Raw genomic sequence first — 18,719 nt, 5'->3', positions numbered from 1 at the left:
TTTGAACACTTTCATGTGAATGTCATATATTGACTATGGTCCAAAGAATTAGCAAATTCTAAAGCTGCCTTTAACAGAACAGCTGAGAATACCCAGACCTGCAATGTTTATGTTCATCAGCCTAAACACAGTGCTCCATTAACAAAATAGAGATCATCATGCATACACATGAAAGAATAAGTTCTCTATAGGAATGTTGCCCTATTACCATATGTTAATGAAAAGCAATAGATGCTAAAATGAGAAACGACCCTGGCTTCACTGACTTTAAGTCACTTGAGGGAAACACCTGCACCCCTCTCTCAGGAATGTAACTCACCTCCTAGCATAGCAGAGCAATATTTTACTATTCTACAAAACGCTGTCAAGACATCTCGTAGGCTGAGGTATGAGTATGTCCAAGCAACATTGTTCTACAGTCTAAGTATAAAACACTTTTAATACTCTGCAGTAAAATACCTGTTGTTCTTGAACCACTGAATAAACTTTTTTGCTTGACCTCTTGTATATGTTAGACCGCTCTCAGTCGGTGGAGTTAGGATTGGTTCCTCCTGTTGAGAAGTCGGGGGTCTTCTGTACTGATCTGCAGGTTCCCAACGATTCTTCTTCATTACCTAAGCAAAAATAATAATATAAAAAAGCATTCTGAGGCACAACCCAACAGTAGGTCAGTTTCTCTTTATGTGACTTTTTATTATCCAGTGGATGCATGCTTCTGATAGGTGTTTTATCTACTACTTATTGGAGGAATCAAGGCTTCTTGATGACCCAGAAGAAACTGAACACTCGTATTCTCTTCCGATATCCTAAATTTACCTACAGCTGGTATGGTATTACTTTCTGCGAAAAGGACATTCTAAAACGAAGTGATTATTTTCAACCAACGTTGGTTAGCAATGGGGTGGAGTGGAAGCAGTGTCTGTACATCATAAAATATACGTAACAAAGTACCTCTTGCTGTACATCATTAAGTATATTGCAGATCACCATGGAGATCCATAACCATATAGAGGAACAAGGGCAAAGGAAGAGTTCCTTTATATGGTAATTGAACTCTGAGGTGACTTGCAATATCCTGATGAAGTATGGCAGAGAATACTTTATTCTTTATAATACATGCCCACACCATCACCCTTCCCACAAAATACTTAAATCTTTGGTGGGTCAGTCTTTCATGTGAAAGACATAGGATGTTTGTAAACATGAATAATACAATTAGTATGTATTATCAGTCACATTTCTTTAATGTCATGATGTGATTAGTGTTTAGACATTAGCATGTCAAATAAACCAATCTATAAGAACCGTTTACTTTACATGACCAACACTTGGTTGCATTTTGAAAATATTAAAATTAGTTTAAGAAAATGAATAACAATCTATTTTCTACCTCGCAAAATTAAACACAAAAAAGCAATTTGTTATTTGTTGCAAAAAGATATTCGAATCAGTTTATTACAAGTCAGATTAAAATAAACTGTTGCTCAGGGTCAGGAGAAACATGCAGAATGATTCTATCTTTCCTATAGTTACCTAAAGCATGGGAAAATAATCATGCTGCTATAAATATCTTTTCTACTTATTACTGCTCCTGTAGAAAAACAGGAGAACGAAAAGCCACTTTCGTTTTTTAAATTGCAGCTTTAATTAAGCTCTGTGCCTTGTCTTTCTCCTTGGCTGCTGACTCTGACAGCAGCCACTGTGACATCAGAAAGTAACTAATATGTTGCTACAGTTGAGGAGCTCCATCAGTTCTTTATTACAGGTGACTAGGTGCATCACAAGTCACCTGTAATAAAGAAATTAGGTACTGCCTTGAATACAGGGATAGCAGGCTCCCATGTATTATAAATTGATATTGTAACAGGGGACAGACATTTCACACTGTAACAAGGGCATATATGTTTTTTTTATTTTGCAGAAATGAGTTACCATGCTGGCCAGTCAGCGATGGGGAAGAGGACTAAAAACAGACCAGTTATAAACACAGTCTTAAGACGACAACCTGTTTTTGGAGAATATCAAAACTCTAAATGTCACTCATATTTTTCAAATTGGGAAGCAATCCCAAATCCTTGAGAAGGCTTGACCAAAAGCCCAGAAACCGTTGATCACCCTAGAGGATTTTCTGTACATACTCTTAATGCCCTCCTCCTCCAGATAAAGTGATGCATTGGTTGTGATGAACTCCTCTTAACATTAATGAAGAGGTACTGGTCAACTCCTGATAGTGATCTTCAGGAATAGACACTTTTCCATGAGGCAGGAAAGCTCCAGCATATTAAGATCCATAGCAATAGCCACAAGAGAGCATTGTCCTGAGCGTCGTGAATGTCCAATTGGGTCAGCATCCGAATATGTTTTTTCAACTCTAAAATCCCATGTGGGTTACACGAAAAACAAGGTTTTAGTTGATTCTTATAGGATGGTTAAGCTAACTGAAAGCCACATATTACAAGAGGATGGTGATCTAACCACAAAGAATACACGAGGTTACCAGTCTCCCACATTTTCAACACATTATGGACACAAAATGGATGAGACTAAATTCATAAACACTGAACGCAAAGACTTTATGCGTTACCTAAATGCAATAAAGACAGTAAGAAGGGTATCTGTTGATTACATGATTCTACATAGGTTTATATGTTTAACGAAATTGCTAAAGTTGGAATATATTTATTTATTATTTACAGGTTAATATATGTAATGTAATTCTCATGGTGAAGGGTCCATCTGGAAACGAAAAGTGCAGAGTATTTCAGAATTGAATTTTCTGCAATTTATAAGAAATATTTCATTAGTGCATATATCTATGGATTAGAATACATCGTTTTAGATAGCATTTATTTTTTTTAGATGAAGAGAAACCTATGTAAACAGTGGTTCTGAACTTGTGGTCTACGAAACACTGGTAGTCCACATCGCCTCCTAAGGGGGTTAACAGATGTTAAAAATTTTTAATATTAGTTGATTAATAAAGTATGAACAAAAAAGTGCAAAATGTAAAATTAGACATTTTAAAGTGCTCTGTAAATGTTAAGGAGTTTGAAGATAAAGGCGGAAAATGAAGTTGGTATCCATATTCTGATTTGTGGGAGCAGCGCAAGTCAGAATCTGGTATTAGCAATTGCTGTCCTCAATTCAGTTTAAAGAAGGAACTCAGTAAGTCAGGAGGAGAACAACGATAAATGATTCGGACTTTGAAGCAGTTCTTCACCTCTAACACCTTAAGTACATGATTGTGAGACTGGTTAGGGGGGGGGCAGGATCTCATCAGTAGACAGTCGTGGGTCCTCCAGTATTTCTGAAAAGTCTTACAATTGTGAACATTTGAGGGGAGAGAATTGTTAATTTAGATGCTGGTTAGAGGAATGGTGGGCTACATAAGAAGGAGGTAAAAAGTCAGCAATGCCAACCTGAACGGAGATACAGAGAGTGGGTAGGGTTAAAGGTTGACTCTGCCCTATAGACTGCGAGCTGGTGATGGAAGAGTGGAATAATAAGATGTACTGGTGTGCCCTATGTATTCAAATCAATGAAGGTGTATTAAAACAAAGCAGTTTTTATTGCAGTGAGCTTCTCTTAGGGTGCTATTTGGGCGAGACAGTTAAGAGGTCTTACCATGTAAGTTAACTTGTAGTTTTAAGGATTATTGTAGCACCAACTCTGCACTTAAGTCTGAACTTGGTAATAGAATGGTGGAGCAGTGTGAGCTTTAAGTTGGATCCTTCAAATATTAGGTTCCCATCACTATGATCGAGATGTTTGTCTTGCAGTATAAAAGATTAACTCTCGAAGAAAAGGTTTTCTAGTAATGCTAGAGGCCAATTGAGATCCTTTGTGGAGCCAAATTCAAATTGTCTGAGCCAACTAAATCTCCAGATTAAAGTCCATTTTGCAGTGTATCATAATGCTTTTTTGACAAGATGGGCAATGAACATCTTTGGGTCTGTACCCACTAGATCTTCTCCAATTCAAAACAAAGCAGTTCTCAAAGCGTTGCGGATATAGAGTATGCTGCTTAAACATCAGGGACTCTTTTTTCCAATATCCGAAAAGCACTGCTTCATTTCAAAGGTGCTGATTGAGTAAGTAAAGAGGTTTGCAGCTGCCGATTGGGACATAATTAGCTTGTTCCCTTCCCATGGAGTTCTAGAAGTATGATTACTGCAGAAATGCAACGGGGGGCTTATCTTAGTGTCCTTAGCTTAGGAGCTTGGTTTCCTGCTGAAGAACGTAGAGGGATGGTAAGATTGCACAACTCATGATCTTAAAAATAAAAGGAAAAATCTACGACATACCCTTCTTCCACTGCACTACCAGTAATTAATTTAAACACGAATGATAAAAAAGTGAATGCAATACCTTTCCGAAAATAACATCATCTTTCCTCACTTTAGCTTTACCAGCTTGAACCAAGGAAAAGAGTAGTGACGAAAAATTTGGTCTTCTTTGCTCATCCCTTAAAGATATAATGGAAAAAAAGAATTTATCCACACAACATTTAAAGTCACATGTCTTAATAGAAATAAACATCATGGCATTCAATTAAGACTCTGGACTTGTGTGTCAAATATATTTTGGCTCAAGATACAAGTACTAAGCATGTACAGAGCAAATAGATTATATTCACAGATACAGCATAGGATGCGTAGTGGTATTACATGTTCTATAGTTGAATTAAAAAACGTAAGCATTTTTTGTAGTTTTAAAAGCATAAACACAAACAAAGATTAATAAGCATTAGAAAAGGGAAGCGACACTAAGGGAACATTTACATATACATTTCATTGAGTGACAGCCAAAGGCAGAAACCTTTCGCTGTGGTTCATGCAGATATTAAAGACAGGTTTAAGTGACTGCCTAAGAGTTTGGTAAAATAATGTAGTAACAGTAAATTTGTACAAATTCAACAAATACAGACCACAACTAGAAAAAGTCACTTTTACACCCAGACCATTTTAGTGAATACTTGGCTGCGTTTGTATACTTCCATACTACTTGGCTACTTACAGGTGATGCAACAGGCGTTCCTGTGACCCAATTCAATGTTGCTCAAATTTAGGAGTAGAATGCTCAGGGAGTCTTTTCAGGATTCAAACTTGTGACTAGCAGATCACTATATATTTCAGCAATGAGTCTGTAGCTCCAAGATATGGTACTATTTATCCTCACTTTAAATAACTGGTTTTGAGTGACTTTGTAGTAGGGGTTGTCCATTACTTTGGCCATTCCTCTGGGTGGGCACAAAGGTTCTGCATAAGTGGAGAATGGTGTCCCCAGTTTGGAGTTTGGAATTAAGGTGCAGTGTGGGATTGTTTTGTGGCCGGACAAACGGGTACTGCTGCAAAAGTTGGCAGGTTTCCCCATAGGAACTTTTACCCAATATGTTAGGGAAGTGCCAGGAGTCACCCCGCCACCCTAAACACTTTCTCAGAAAACTTTGTGGACCTGTAGAAGAACAGCAGCTGCAATCTATGAGGAGACCCAAAAGGCTGGACCTGCTCCCACTTGACCCCAGTTCAAAGAAGTGGACTCAAAGTGTCAGTTGGCTGACCTCCTGTGTGGCTACGGAGACACAACAAGCTGCAGAGGACCTTTATTGTGAAATGCCTAGCTGGTTGTGTCTCCACAGCCACACAGGAGGTCAGCCAACTGACACTCAAAACCAGTTATAGGGTAACTTTCCTCCCACTGCTTTGTTGATAACCTGACTAAGGGGACAAAAGACTGCTTTCTTCAGGTCACCACTTATATTTACTTGTGAAAGGGCAGATCTCTTTCAAATTAATCAAGTTCCTGGGCACAACCTAACTGGTCTTCCTGCAAAGTGAAAAAAATCACCTCTCCATTCCCAAGCCATTGTCTCTGCTTTGGGGCATATTCCACACCTCAATCAGGCCAAGCACATCCTGTGTACTAGCTAATGCAAATCAACCCCAGCAGCTTCAGCCAGAGTAAAGGTAACTTTCTAAAAGTTACATCTGCAATACATTTAATTAAAATCTGACCTTACCACTGGATTGTATTTTTATTAAATATAAAAATAAGCCTGTCAATGGAGTCTGCTGCTGGTATGTTTTAAAGAGTATAATCTATACTTTGACTTTCCCTATGCGCCAGCTACTGCCTGACCAATGACAATGTCGTTTTTGGCTTAGTCACTGAGGGAACATGCCATTTCTAATGTCACTTGTGCCACTCTTCAATAATATGCACCATACCTTGTGGGCAAGATTGGGAGCTTAGGGGTGACTTCATATTTAAAAGTGAGTGTTCCTACCTCTTAAAAGGGTAATTTTCACTAGTCTGCTCAGGAGGGTTCAAACTGCTGCTGTCAGAGAACACAGGGTAGGCCTGAAGCCATGTTTTCACTGACACTTTTGTGAATGAGGCAATAGACACAGGCGGCTGAACTTTCCTTGGCAAGAATGTCGTTTTTCCAAACCTTATAGGGGAGTTAAATAAGCAGTCGATGATTAGCCAATGTCTACATGTTTTTCGGGGTTGGAGCACATACACTGTGCACTGGGCAGAAGTGTCCTGGTGTGCAGAGTCTACAAACCAAAAATACAATTCAGCAAAAAATGGGGGTGACCACGCAAAGAGTGGCAATTCAGAAGTATATGCTCAATCTAAGTAATTACCACACAACTAACAAAGACATTGATCAAGGGAAAATCGATGCCAGTTACCAATCGGGTCGAAAAAAAGATAACTGGTTCAGAAAGAAAAAGCATCAGTTTTGAATGATCAAAGTCCACTGAATCTACACAATATTTAGGTAGAGAAATACAATGTAGTGACTCTAAAATCATATGGTAGGGAAATCTTCAACTGTACATAACTCACTTCTTGTGTCGACCAATGATCAAAAGTTATTTTAAGCTGGCTGTGACAAATGAGTTTTTAAACATACCCACTACCCCAGTGGTTACCCTTAATGAGTCAATCCCAGTATTTTAGTTGGATGTTTTCTGTGTAGGAGTGAAAGGTTACCAGGCTGATCCCTATAAATTTACCACATTAGCAGATTGTTGAATGGGAGGCTTTTTATTAATAAAGTGCAAACATAGTTCTAACTTTGGAGCTGGGATGAGGATAGATTTTTGCAAATTAATGGATTCCTTCAATAAATTGCCTTCTACTTCATCAAACCAATAGTTTTCATATGAAAGAGACAGGGTAACCATACAACATCAGGGAAACCATTTTAGTGCTGGTTGATACAATTAAATTAGAGACTGGTCCCCTAATACAGGTTAAATCTCATCCACGATGAATGTCATTGCAGCAAGCCATTAATTATACGCACAAATGAATTACATTTGCAACAATCTGACAAGCCATATTTTAATTTTCATCAATATGTTAGCAAACCTATCAGATCTTATAATTCTACACTCAGAGCAATTAACAGAAAGCTTTGTTTATCATAATGCAACACCATACAGTTAAGCAGCCAGTAGAGTATGGTTATGTGTCTCATGGCATATGTGTAAAAAAAATGACAATGACGTAAATACTACTTAGTGTAGGAGAAACCTATTATGCTAAAGGTTTCATATGTAGGTCTGCTACAGCAACTTTGAATAATAAATGTATTAGCACGCAATCTACCATCTATTCAGAGCGTCTAGAGGCTGAATGCAATAAAGGGTGCAGAAAAACTGTAAGTGGATCAATGTAAATAAATATGGCTCTCCATTTGTCTGCTTTAACAAAGACGTCAATAAGATTATGCAACTGTACAGCTAAACGTTAATGTTCAAATTATTTTAATTTATATCTAATAAATGACCCTATAGAAAAATACAGCTTAACAAGCTATAGATTATGTATAAATGTAACTACTGATAGGAGTATATATATTTTAAAATTTAGAAAAGCGTGCGCTACTGAGAATCTTAACCAATGGGTAAAATTAAAATTTTCTATAGGTCATCCAAAGGCCGGGTCAGGTGGCTCAGTGGACTAATGCATCCACTGCAGGAGCCTGTGTTCGACCTCATGATCGCAGGTTCAGATCCTGGCGGGTCTACTCAGCCTTTCATCCATCTGAGGTTGATAAAATGAGTACCATTGAGTTGGATAACAATAAACATCTGTTATTCACCGCAAAGAGACCTATGGGTGAACGTGCGCTTACAAATACACATGCTATGTTATGTTCTTTAAAGGCTTCCAAAAGAATATTTGGTTAAAGAAGATTCTAGGACTGCGAGCAAGTGATAAATCGGTGACTCTTCTAGTAAAGATAATCCAAGTTAACCATGTATGAACTGAATAATTAAACTTTTTCCGAGTGCAATTAACATTTTTGATAGCGGAGGATACAAGAAAATCAAATACTTTCATTTCTAATGGCCAAGTATAACAAAAAAATAAGATTTACAAATAAGTAAATTATATGATATAGGTTCAGAGGCATTAAGGATATTTGCAACAGTATCCCATATCATAGATCAAAATCTAACACAGGAGTACATTGAAACCAATAAGGTTTGTCAGAACTGGGATTACTTGGCCCGATCGTGGGTGTTGAGGTCTTCTATTGCAGATATCCCGTGGCTCCACTTAAGATGACTTCTGAGCAACTCGGCCAAGCACTCCTTATGCTCTTGACTCTCAGGGTGCCACGGTCAGAGCAGTCCATCAGGTGGAGGCGTGGATACAGGATAGTGAAAACAGTCTCAAAACTCAAACTGCGCACAACAGCAGCAACAAATCATTGCCCAACCAAATAATTTTGAGGGGAAAAAAGCGAAGTAATTTGTTCCTACTGCTCCTCACCCGCACAAAAGAAAAATATGACTAACAAACAGTACCCCCCTAAGGTCGGGCTCTATTGTTTCTTTGACGGTTCCCACTCACTCCTCACATTTGCGATCATGGTTATTTCCCCATTTACTATTGGTAACATCCAGGGTTGCCCCCCATGCAGTCAGAGTCTCAAGAGTCCACTACAATTGTAAAGTCAATAGTGTTCCAAGAGCTACTGCTCTAATTCAGCAGCAAGTTCCCGTGGGCCAACAGGTAGCAGTCCTTGGTGCTACCAGTGACCCCCTTCTGGCATACAGGGTCACTGCAACAAACAGTACACGGGCTCCTGCCCAAAAGGCATGGTGAAATTCTTCATGGTGGCCCCTCCTGGCATACAAAGAGGGCGCCCACTACTGCACAAGGCTACAGCTCTTACTGCGCAGACGTCTTTTCCATGGTGGTCCCGCCTGGCATGCAGGGATCTAATTTGACCATAAAACCAGTGTAAGAAAGTGGGTTATTAGTTGGGATACATGAAAGTCCTTCACAAGTAATAAGTCTGCAACCTTGCACCACTTTTCCTTGCTACCTTGAGATAGAAAAGGGCTACAGACAGTTCAAGCAATACTAAGGGAAAAGGTGTGGACTAGCATCCCAATCTGCGGACACCTAATAATCAACACCCAATAAGCCATTGCCCAGGCATTGCTTTTATTTATAAAAAAAAAGGACAATTAATATATGAAACACAGTCTATTCAATACTATGCATTCATTCACAAACTTACACAACCTGGCAGGTGGAGCCATCTTAACTGTTCACAGCCCCAACAACCTGTGAACCTTAAAACCCCAATACCCATTTCATATACTTGACACACTATAATGGGGTGCAGCTATCAAGAGTCAGGGCAACCTACTTTGCCAGGGTGTCATGAAAATCATAAAAGCTGAAAGTGTCATGATAAATCAATGCACAAAGATGGTAAAATCATCTTGCGAGGACGTTCATTCATTGATTTCATGTTACCCTGGTCATTGTCAATACAGCATCTGAATACTGTAAAAAACTCAAAGATTGTGTTGAGTAGTCTTTTCTCTACTTCAACACAAGCTGCAAAGAAGCCTTAGAATCTAGTGCTAGAAAGCTAAATAGAGAAGGAACAGGACATCATCCTCTGCATCTGGACCAGCTCTGCTGACTCATGCATTACTTTCTAGGAAAAATGGCACCAATAAGCCACAGCATATCTTTCGCTAAAGACTTTGAACATGTGCATCGCGTTCCCTAAATCATTTCAACTGCGAACCTCTCCTTTTTTAACACACTGAGATGACCCGTAACTATATGAGCAAGCATAATCGTATCCTCTGGAATGGGCAAAAAAATATATATATTGCAGGATCACTCAAAGTCAAAAGTTGACACAAGAAAAGGTTTCTTGGCCCTTCGACCCCCCAATCAAAAAACGTAATCTACAATTCTTATTTGCTGGCAAGATTCAAAGTTCTCATGAATTGCAAACACCATATTATCATTGATGCTAAAGGCCTTACAACGTTCCTGGAGGAGCGAAAGGACCACGATATGGAAGCCTAATTTTCCAAATCTAACAAAAGAAAACACTAACTCTGCTATCAATTTAGTATACAGCCAGCTCGTATTTAAGGGATTAGTGGTTCTGTTCCACTTATACCAGATTCCCTGCTTATCTACAGATAAGTCACCAATCAGTTTCTTCATGTCTGTTCTTGCAAACATTCGATTAGTTGATGCTAGTAGTCATTACTATCTATGTCTGCCAATACCCGATAATGTTTCCCACTGTTACTTACTAATACATACTTAGGATTATGATAATATGTTATTGCTGTTGTAACCTGGACCTGCTTACGACTAATTAACTAAAATCTTAAGCCTTGCACCTATATCACTATGTTCTCAAGTACGTTACATATACACCATTATGCGTAACATCAAGCATATGCAATGTAAGTCTCCCATTAAGGCGGGCAGGATTGCTACCTGGGGGATTTGTTGACCGTGCAGTGAATACTACCCTGGGAAGTCCTGAGAGCTAAAAAGTTAGTGATAGTCTATGTAGGTTCAAACATGTGCAGCTGTCATCCTGGCTTGCAAATTCGACCCTGTAGACGACTGAGAATTGGAGTCCTCACTCCAGAATGTGAAATCGAAAAGAAAGGAGGCAGCTACATGGTATTGGAAACTCCTGGTAGCTGAAGTCAAAGAAATGAAATTACCATATATTGTGTGGGAAGATACTTTCCAGGGAGTGGACCTACAACCCATATGCATAACTCTCTGAAATTAATATATTGATTGTTAGACCTGCAAATCTAAAGTGAAATCACATCTTCAACAGCAACAGACTATGCTGGACACCCCAAAAAACAAAAATTGCAAAGTCTGCATGTTATAGGGGAGGGGGGATTTGGAGGAGGGGACGTCAGGGGTCTTTTTGGGTGGGTTTTTATTATTTTTCTTACCTCATGTTTATTCGCTGCATTTGGTTTTTAATCTCTTCACATTGCACTAAGGATTGTGTGAACGTTGACTTATGGCTAATCTCATACACTTACCCACCACAACATGGGGCAAACTCATGCCCTGTTTTAACATGCACCAGATCTTTATAGATCTTGGGTACCCCACAGTATACCATTGTTTATTAGTGACACTGTTTCCTTCTCCCTACAGTTGGGTAATCCCAACCCACTAGTTATGACCAAACATTTACTCTCGCAAGATGTCCCAACACATTCTCCGCTAATAATATGTAAATAGTCTCACAGAGCATTAAAGGGGCTTAACAAACTAGTTACTTACCTTCGGTAACAATGTATCTGGTAGAGACATAGTCTAGCCGCAGATTCCTTAACTTAGAATATCTCCAGGCCTCAGTCTAGATCCGGAAAACTTTCCGCAGCAGCACCTCTGCACGCCGGGGTCGACGCCGCACGGCTCCGCCCCGACGTCCACTGACGGTGATGTCAGCAGGACCATATATGTCCCTCCCGGCGTGCTGACGTCAGTTTTCGTCGGAGAAACTTTTCCGCGCCATAACGCGGAGCCACTACCAAAAAACAGTTCGAATATGGGAATAGTGTGCAAAAATGATGAAAGGCCATTGAATGGTGAAAAAACAGCACCATAAAGGAAAGTGCCAGGCACTGTATATTGCAAACTAGTAAAGGAAAAGAGCAGAGCACCGCTCTGGGAAGCAACACCGCAAAAATGAAGGCCAACCACCCTTGGAGTTAATGAAGATGTAAACAACATCATGGCAGACAACATAAAGTCTGCAACTTAAGGTATAACTGTGAAGGAAAACAGACCAGAAGAAGTCACCAGAAAGAGACGTTGTATCCCCTAGAAGAGACCTATAAATTGTGGCAGAGCCAATAGACTTCAAACCAATAGAGAAGAGGGGTGGTAGAGACCCCAAGGCGATAGAAAAGGGGTAACACAAATAGAACCCACACTGTACAAACCAGAGAGTACGGTTGGGAAGGATACAGGACACATGAGCATACCGCCCAATTATGAGTTTGGGCAGAGTAGAGCTATGAAAACAGAATGAAGTTTCAGCATCCTGTGTCAGAGTGAAGAGAAAGCGTCACCCTGTAGAAGGATCAAACCCAACCTGAAAAGAGCCTCAAAGAACAGGGAGGACGGGCGGGCGTTAAGGAATCTGCAGCTAGCCTTGCTCTACCAGATACATCGTTTCCAAAGGTAAGTAACTCGTTCATCTGATAGAGACGTCTAGCCGCAGATTCCTCAACTTAGAATAGATACCAAAGCCATACCCATAGAGAAGGCGGGTCTGCAACTGTACCCCAATGAGTTGCCGAGGCAACAGCAGTCAACAAGGTGACGACCCACAGTGGGGACCGCAACCAGCACAGCCACACCAGACCATGAAGCTCAGAAGAGCGAAAAACATTGGGAGTCAAAGAACAGCATAAAAACCCCCGTATGTATACCAGGTAAGTGAAAGAAACATACGCTAGATAGGTCTGTGTGAAAGGGAAAGTTCATGACTTCAGAAGAAGTAGAACGGAACCCAGGGAGTGATGGATCCGCCGCATCTGACGTACTGACCGTAAATAAAACCCAGAGGGTAGACAACTGGTAGGACAGAGTCAACACATAATGGTCCAGTATGAACAACTGTGGAAAAAACACCGTTGAATCCTGTACCAGACAAATACGTAGGACAGTATAGGCAGGATGCCGACCCATGGACATAAAGAGGTAGTAGTAGGAACAGAAGACACGCTGTTGGAGAGTCACTCTGTCATGAGGCATGGGAAAAGGCTGAAGGAAACCATCAGAAGCATCCAAAACAGGGAGTACAGTAAGAATGATAGTCAAGTGGAAGACTGGAAGAAACAGAAGCATACTGTGTGGACAGTAAAACCACATGAAGTAGAAACAGAAGACACGCTGTTGGAGAGTCACTCTGTCATGAGGCATGGGAAAAGGCTGAAGGAAACCATCAGAAGCATCCAAAACAGGGAGTACAGTAAGAATGATAGTCAAGTGGAAGACTGGAAGAAACAGAAGCATACTGTGCGGACAGTAAAACCACATGAAGTAGAACAAGAACCCTCCTGTAGGGTCGCTTGAGTAGCTCAGATGCAAGAAACGCAATCACAAGAAGGCAACCGGCAAAAAGAGGCACCAAGCAAGCTGGACATCCATATGAGAACACTTAGGTGAGCAGACCGGGTCAATGACCACGGACACCGAATGAAGGAACGTTGACAGCACAAGTTTGCTGTGTAACAGACAGTCAGGAACAGTCAGAACCAATCGAATGGTCCAAGGACTCAAGAAGCGAGTATCCTAAAGAGAACACTCCCCTTGAGAGTGGTACAGCAGGAATCCAAGCAGAAGTGCGTAAAACACCTGTGCGGAAAGCAGCAGGGAAATGTGTAAAAATTCCTGTTGGAAAAGTGCCCCAAAAACGAGGGCAAAAGACAAGGTAGAGTAGAAAGGGTGAAACCACCACCTGTAAATACAAACCCAATAAGGGCTGAAGTACGAAAATATTGTTTACCCCAGCCCTCAAAAGGGGAGGGGGGGGGGGGGGGACCAGCACCACATAAGTTGAAGAATCAACGCAAACACCCTATGATAGAAATCATACCAGGGTGCATTCCCAGGTTGCATCAATAATAAGAAGCATACCACATAATTGTTGTATCTTGGAGCAAGAAGAGGATAGGGCATCAGTGGTGAGAGCTGCGCCAGAACAGAACAAGGCCCTAAGATAGTGACTGGCAAAAGAAGAGCAGCCATCAAGGGCAAGAGGATCACAGCGATGCTAAAAAACGCCCTCGTGAATACAGGCGAGGCAGAATCCATACGGTAAGGAACCCATACCGAGGCAGTGAAGGATAACAAGAGGCAAATGCAACGAAGGTGCAATGGAACGATACGAACGTCAGGATCACAGAACGGTATAAAAAAAGAAGTCCACGGCAAGATTGTGGCGAAAAACTCCATAGGAGCGTTCCAAGGCTAAGGCAGTCACGAATAGCCTATAAATATCCCACATAGGGTAAGTGTCAATCCCTGCGAAGGGTAGTCCTCTTGGGCTAAGCACACATTAAGAGGACAGAAAGTAAAGACATAACCAGCTGTCCGGCTGCACTTTAAGAATACTGAGATGGCAGAGTACTGGGACATGTACAGAATCAAACCAACAAGGCAACATCGCCTACGCAGAATAAAGAATACTGAAAAGGCAAAAAGGGCGTGCCACAGGAGTCACGGTAGCCCTGACATGAGGCGGGAGATCGCTGAATCTGCGTGGCTCTCAAAAAAGGTCCACACCACTGAAAGGCAGATCCCAAGAGCATCATGCACATTGTCTGGGAAAAGACTGTCGCGCGGCCAGGCATGGCAGCGCAAAGCCACAGACCGAGCAAGAGCTCGTCCCACTGAGTGAGTGGCATCAAGAGACGAGCGGAGAGAGAATTGTGCCATTCCCCTGCCATCATGCAGAAGGCAGGGGGCAGCAAAGGCTCCACTTCAGCCAGCTACATATGGAGAAGATCCAACAAATTATCAGAAGGCAGAGGAACCACAGGGAGCAGAAAACAAAGAATAGCAGCCACCCTGTGAATAGCCCGTGCGTAGGCAGCACTGGCTTCAATAGCTTTACGGGGAGGTGATAATAACCCATCTGTAGGGGAGGGCTGGAGACTAACCCCTCCACTAGACAGCAACAGTGGAGGAGCCAGAGTCCATGCCACACAAGGTACCTGCACCATGGGCCAAAACGGCCGCAGATCAGGGGAGTCCAGAAGAGCGTCAGCGTGTGGCATAAGGAGAGGCGCCGGAGACTCATGGACCTCCGAGGAGTCGGGAATATCAACCTCCGGAAATATGAGACGTGGGCACCAGCACTGGCGTTGGTACGGGCGTCGACGGCGTTGGTATTGGCATCGAGCCAGAGTTGTCTGGATGTCAACAGCCTCCAATGGGGACTCTGGCTGGGTGCCGTCAGACGTCGACCCCACAGCAACAAGTGCGGAACAGGGCGTCGAGCCCGCCGCCTTCGACGTCGACGCAGGGAGCCGCTGAGGGCTATGCGGAGACTGATGGGGTGGGCTAGACAAATAACTGGGAGGACCCACTGGGCCATGTCCCATCAGTGTCGAATCAGCTCCGGAACCAGAGTCGATGCACACAGCGGGAGCCGAGGACGAATCCACCGGCGAAGACCCGACATGAGTGCCTTCCACCTCTATGGGACCCGAAGGCACACCAGGGAGAGGAGGTGACCCAAAATATGGGCAGAGTACTTCGGAATAGGCCTCCATTTGGGCTTGTGTTGCTCCACCACCAGGCAAGGGGGGGTACAGAGGAGACGACCGCCGGACACCCGTCCCCGGCAGGGAGCGAAAAGAGCTGGCGCTAGCCTCACGGGAAGGGGAGGAAGATCTCCTGGACTTACGTTTGTGTTTACCCTCCGAACGACGTCTGCGGGAACGACCTCAGGAGTCGGCTCGATCCCAAGAGGAAGAGCAGCGACGCAAAGATGCAGGACCTGACATCCGTACGGCCAGCAATTTAATCCGATGCTCCTGTAATGACTGTTTCATCCGATGACAATTGTCGCACTCTTTGGAGTTGTGGTGCATCCAGAGGCATGACATACAGATGGAGTGTGGGTCCGTCGCAGACATCTGACGTGCACAGGTCTTACACGTCCTAAAGCCCGAAGGCATCGCACACTGAGAACTACCTGTTCAAACTTAAGGCTGACCTCATACTCCAAGAATCCAAAATTAACCAGAAAGAAGCTGCTTCTCTTAGCAACAGATGGACAAGCAAAGTCACCTGTTCCCCTGCTGTGAATAAAAAGAACAATCAGAACGATAATCTCATAGAAATCAAACCTCAGACTAATGTTTCATACCACTGATGACAAGGGTAGGCTAGCAAGCACAAACCTTATTAATCTGTATGGCCCAACCGCTGAGGTTCTCGACTTCTGGAAATCCTTGAGAGACAACCATAAAACATCCCTGGAGATGAATTGATCATAGTGGGCAGAGATTTTACCCCGTTGATCTAACTCTGGGCAGACAATGGAAATCCTGCCTCCACTCTTCAAAGTCTCACAAGACTTAACTGAATATCTGCACAAAGATTTAACTTGAAGTATTTTTTTTATAAATCTTTTTATTAATTGAACACAAAAAATATCAACAGCAGGTGCCGTACATTACGAGACAAAAGGAAAATATCCAAACATACAATGCAAAATAGACGGATGATCACCAAGACGAGAACTGCCAAAAATTGTAGCAAGCATGCGGCCGTATCATATACGATAAATATTCAAAGCCCAGTCCAACCAATAAAGCCCACAAACCCCTCCACCCAAGGGAAACAGGGTTGACATTGAGAAGTAATTTTCAAGTGGCAGGAGAAACGGAGCGCAACAATTCAATGGACCGAGGAAACGACCGAAACTAGCACGCAGCAATAGAAAACTTAACTCATTGCTAAAGTCAGCTCAATCAGTACAGCCCTCAGAACCCATCCACCCACAAAACAGGATTACTCGTCGGTAAGGCACCCAATATCAGGATTCGGGTAGGATTTTAAGAATAAACAAAAACACACACAATACAAAAAAAACCTTCCCCCCCACTTTGCACCCCTGCATGTAGCTTTCGCCTAACCCCAACTAGCAGTGTGCCTGTCGCCCCATCTAAACTAAATTACTAAAAGTAGAAAGTGGAGGAGGGCTGTCTTCATGTGGGCCCCCGGTCACCCCTCCCCCCTGCCAGAACCAAGCAACCCCTATAACGGACCCTTAATTTTTTGAAAAAACTCGTACATAACACAGGGGAAGCTTTAAACACCGCCCACCCTCCCGTAGGCACATTGGTAGCAAATCCCACATTCACTGGGGCCACAATTCCAAACCCAGTCCATCAGTCTCAGCCTTGGCCCTCTCGATCAGTCGGCGAACGCGTTCCGGTCGAACTGCCGCCTCTGAAGGAGAGTCAAAGTGCGTAAAGAGTTCAGCAAAGTACATCCGGAGACGAATCAAAGATCTTAAGCCATTGAGAACCCCATCACCACTAAAGGCCCCCCTCACCGACATTAACTCCCAAAGTTGTTTTCATCGCATTCGTAGTAAAACTGCCGGGGAGGGGAGAGACGCTGTTTCGAGCCCAAAACAGTTCCCACCAGGAGTCTCCGGAAAGGGAGCATCGACCGGTCTTCCCACAGTCAGAGGCGATGATAGGGACAACGATCCGGTCGAAGCACCAAGCTCGCAGTTATCGGCCACCACACTGCATCCTGTTCAAGATAATACAGTATTCCATGGAATGTCATCATTAAGGCCGTTGGTATTAGTGCCCAGACGGTACACCCAGCGTTGCTCCTTTTCAAAGAGTCTGCTTGTGATATTAGTGGTCCCTTGGAGTGCTTCAATTACAGTCCACCTCATATCATTGGGTGTGTGATTACGGTCTAGAAAATGGCGGCTCAGCTTAGTGGTTACTTTTTTGCACCTTATATTACTCCGGTGTTCGCATATGCGCTGTTTAACAGTGTACCGTCTGGGCACTAATACCAACGGCCTTAATGATGACATTCCATGGAATACTGTATTATCTTGAACAGGATGCCTTAGCGCCTATGTGATAATATGATTCACTGCTCTGTATAATGATAAGGTTCCCCTTGAGTTAATGCCTTTCTGTGCCCTTTACTTTTGCCTCAGCACATACCTTTAATAAGAATCTGTGCCACTTGCCTGTACTTTACAGAGCATAGGTTTTCCCACTATTCACACCGCTGATAATTTAGTACACTATCACTATAACCAGAGTGTACAGTTAGGGCGCTGTCAATTTTAATAGACGCCCGTTTTTGTTCTCATGACGCTGGCAAATCGATTTATAATCCGTTTTCCCGTGTTATATTTTTCCAGCCTCAGACTCGACTGAATAATGTTTTGCCCCGGTTAAGCCACGTCCCTCCCATTCTGGGCTGGTGCTGGTCAAGCCTCCATTCCGGCAATGGGCGGGCGCGTTCCAAGCCTCGTCTTGGCTGGACACACCCACCAGGAAGAACGCGACGCGCAGCTCGCATGCTCTAATACTCAGTTACCGGCCCCGCTCTCCATCGTCGGGGTCCGGTTCTGAGGCAGATCCTAGGTTTTTAGCGGGCTGTGAGCGTCAAGGGCGTGAGTGTACCTGGATCATATACAACGCCGATCTGCTACGAAACGAAGCTAAGTACCGCCCGAAAATCGGGGATCTAATGGCTAAACCTCTTTTCATTTTCAGGATGTGCCAGGCACGCTCCAACCCCCCTCCCGAGACCCATGGTGCAAATAGCGCCACGTTTTAAAGTGAGATATGTGTGTGATACTATCATCGTAGGGGGTCACA

General features: G+C 42.8%; 1 protein-coding gene across 2 annotated transcripts in view; it reads right to left on the bottom strand.

The window, feature by feature from the left end:
- MOV10 (Mov10 RNA helicase) overlaps positions 1 to 18,719 on the bottom strand; it is a 365,220-nt gene that overhangs the window by 298,007 nt on the left and 48,494 nt on the right. For both annotated transcript variants that reach the window (XM_078644471.1, XM_078644472.1), the window contains exons 2-3: positions 4,369 to 4,465; positions 460 to 614 (exon numbers count right to left, since the gene is read on the bottom strand). In XM_078644471.1, coding sequence (XP_078500597.1) covers positions 460 to 614; positions 4,369 to 4,465 — 252 coding nt within the window. The remainder of the gene's footprint in view (positions 1 to 459; positions 615 to 4,368; positions 4,466 to 18,719) is intronic.

The sequence above is a fragment of the Lissotriton helveticus genome, chromosome 5_1, assembly GCF_964261635.1.
Source record: "Lissotriton helveticus chromosome 5_1, aLisHel1.1, whole genome shotgun sequence".
Lineage (NCBI taxonomy): Eukaryota > Metazoa > Chordata > Amphibia > Caudata > Salamandridae > Lissotriton > Lissotriton helveticus.
This window is presented reverse-complemented; position numbering and strand designations above follow the sequence as displayed.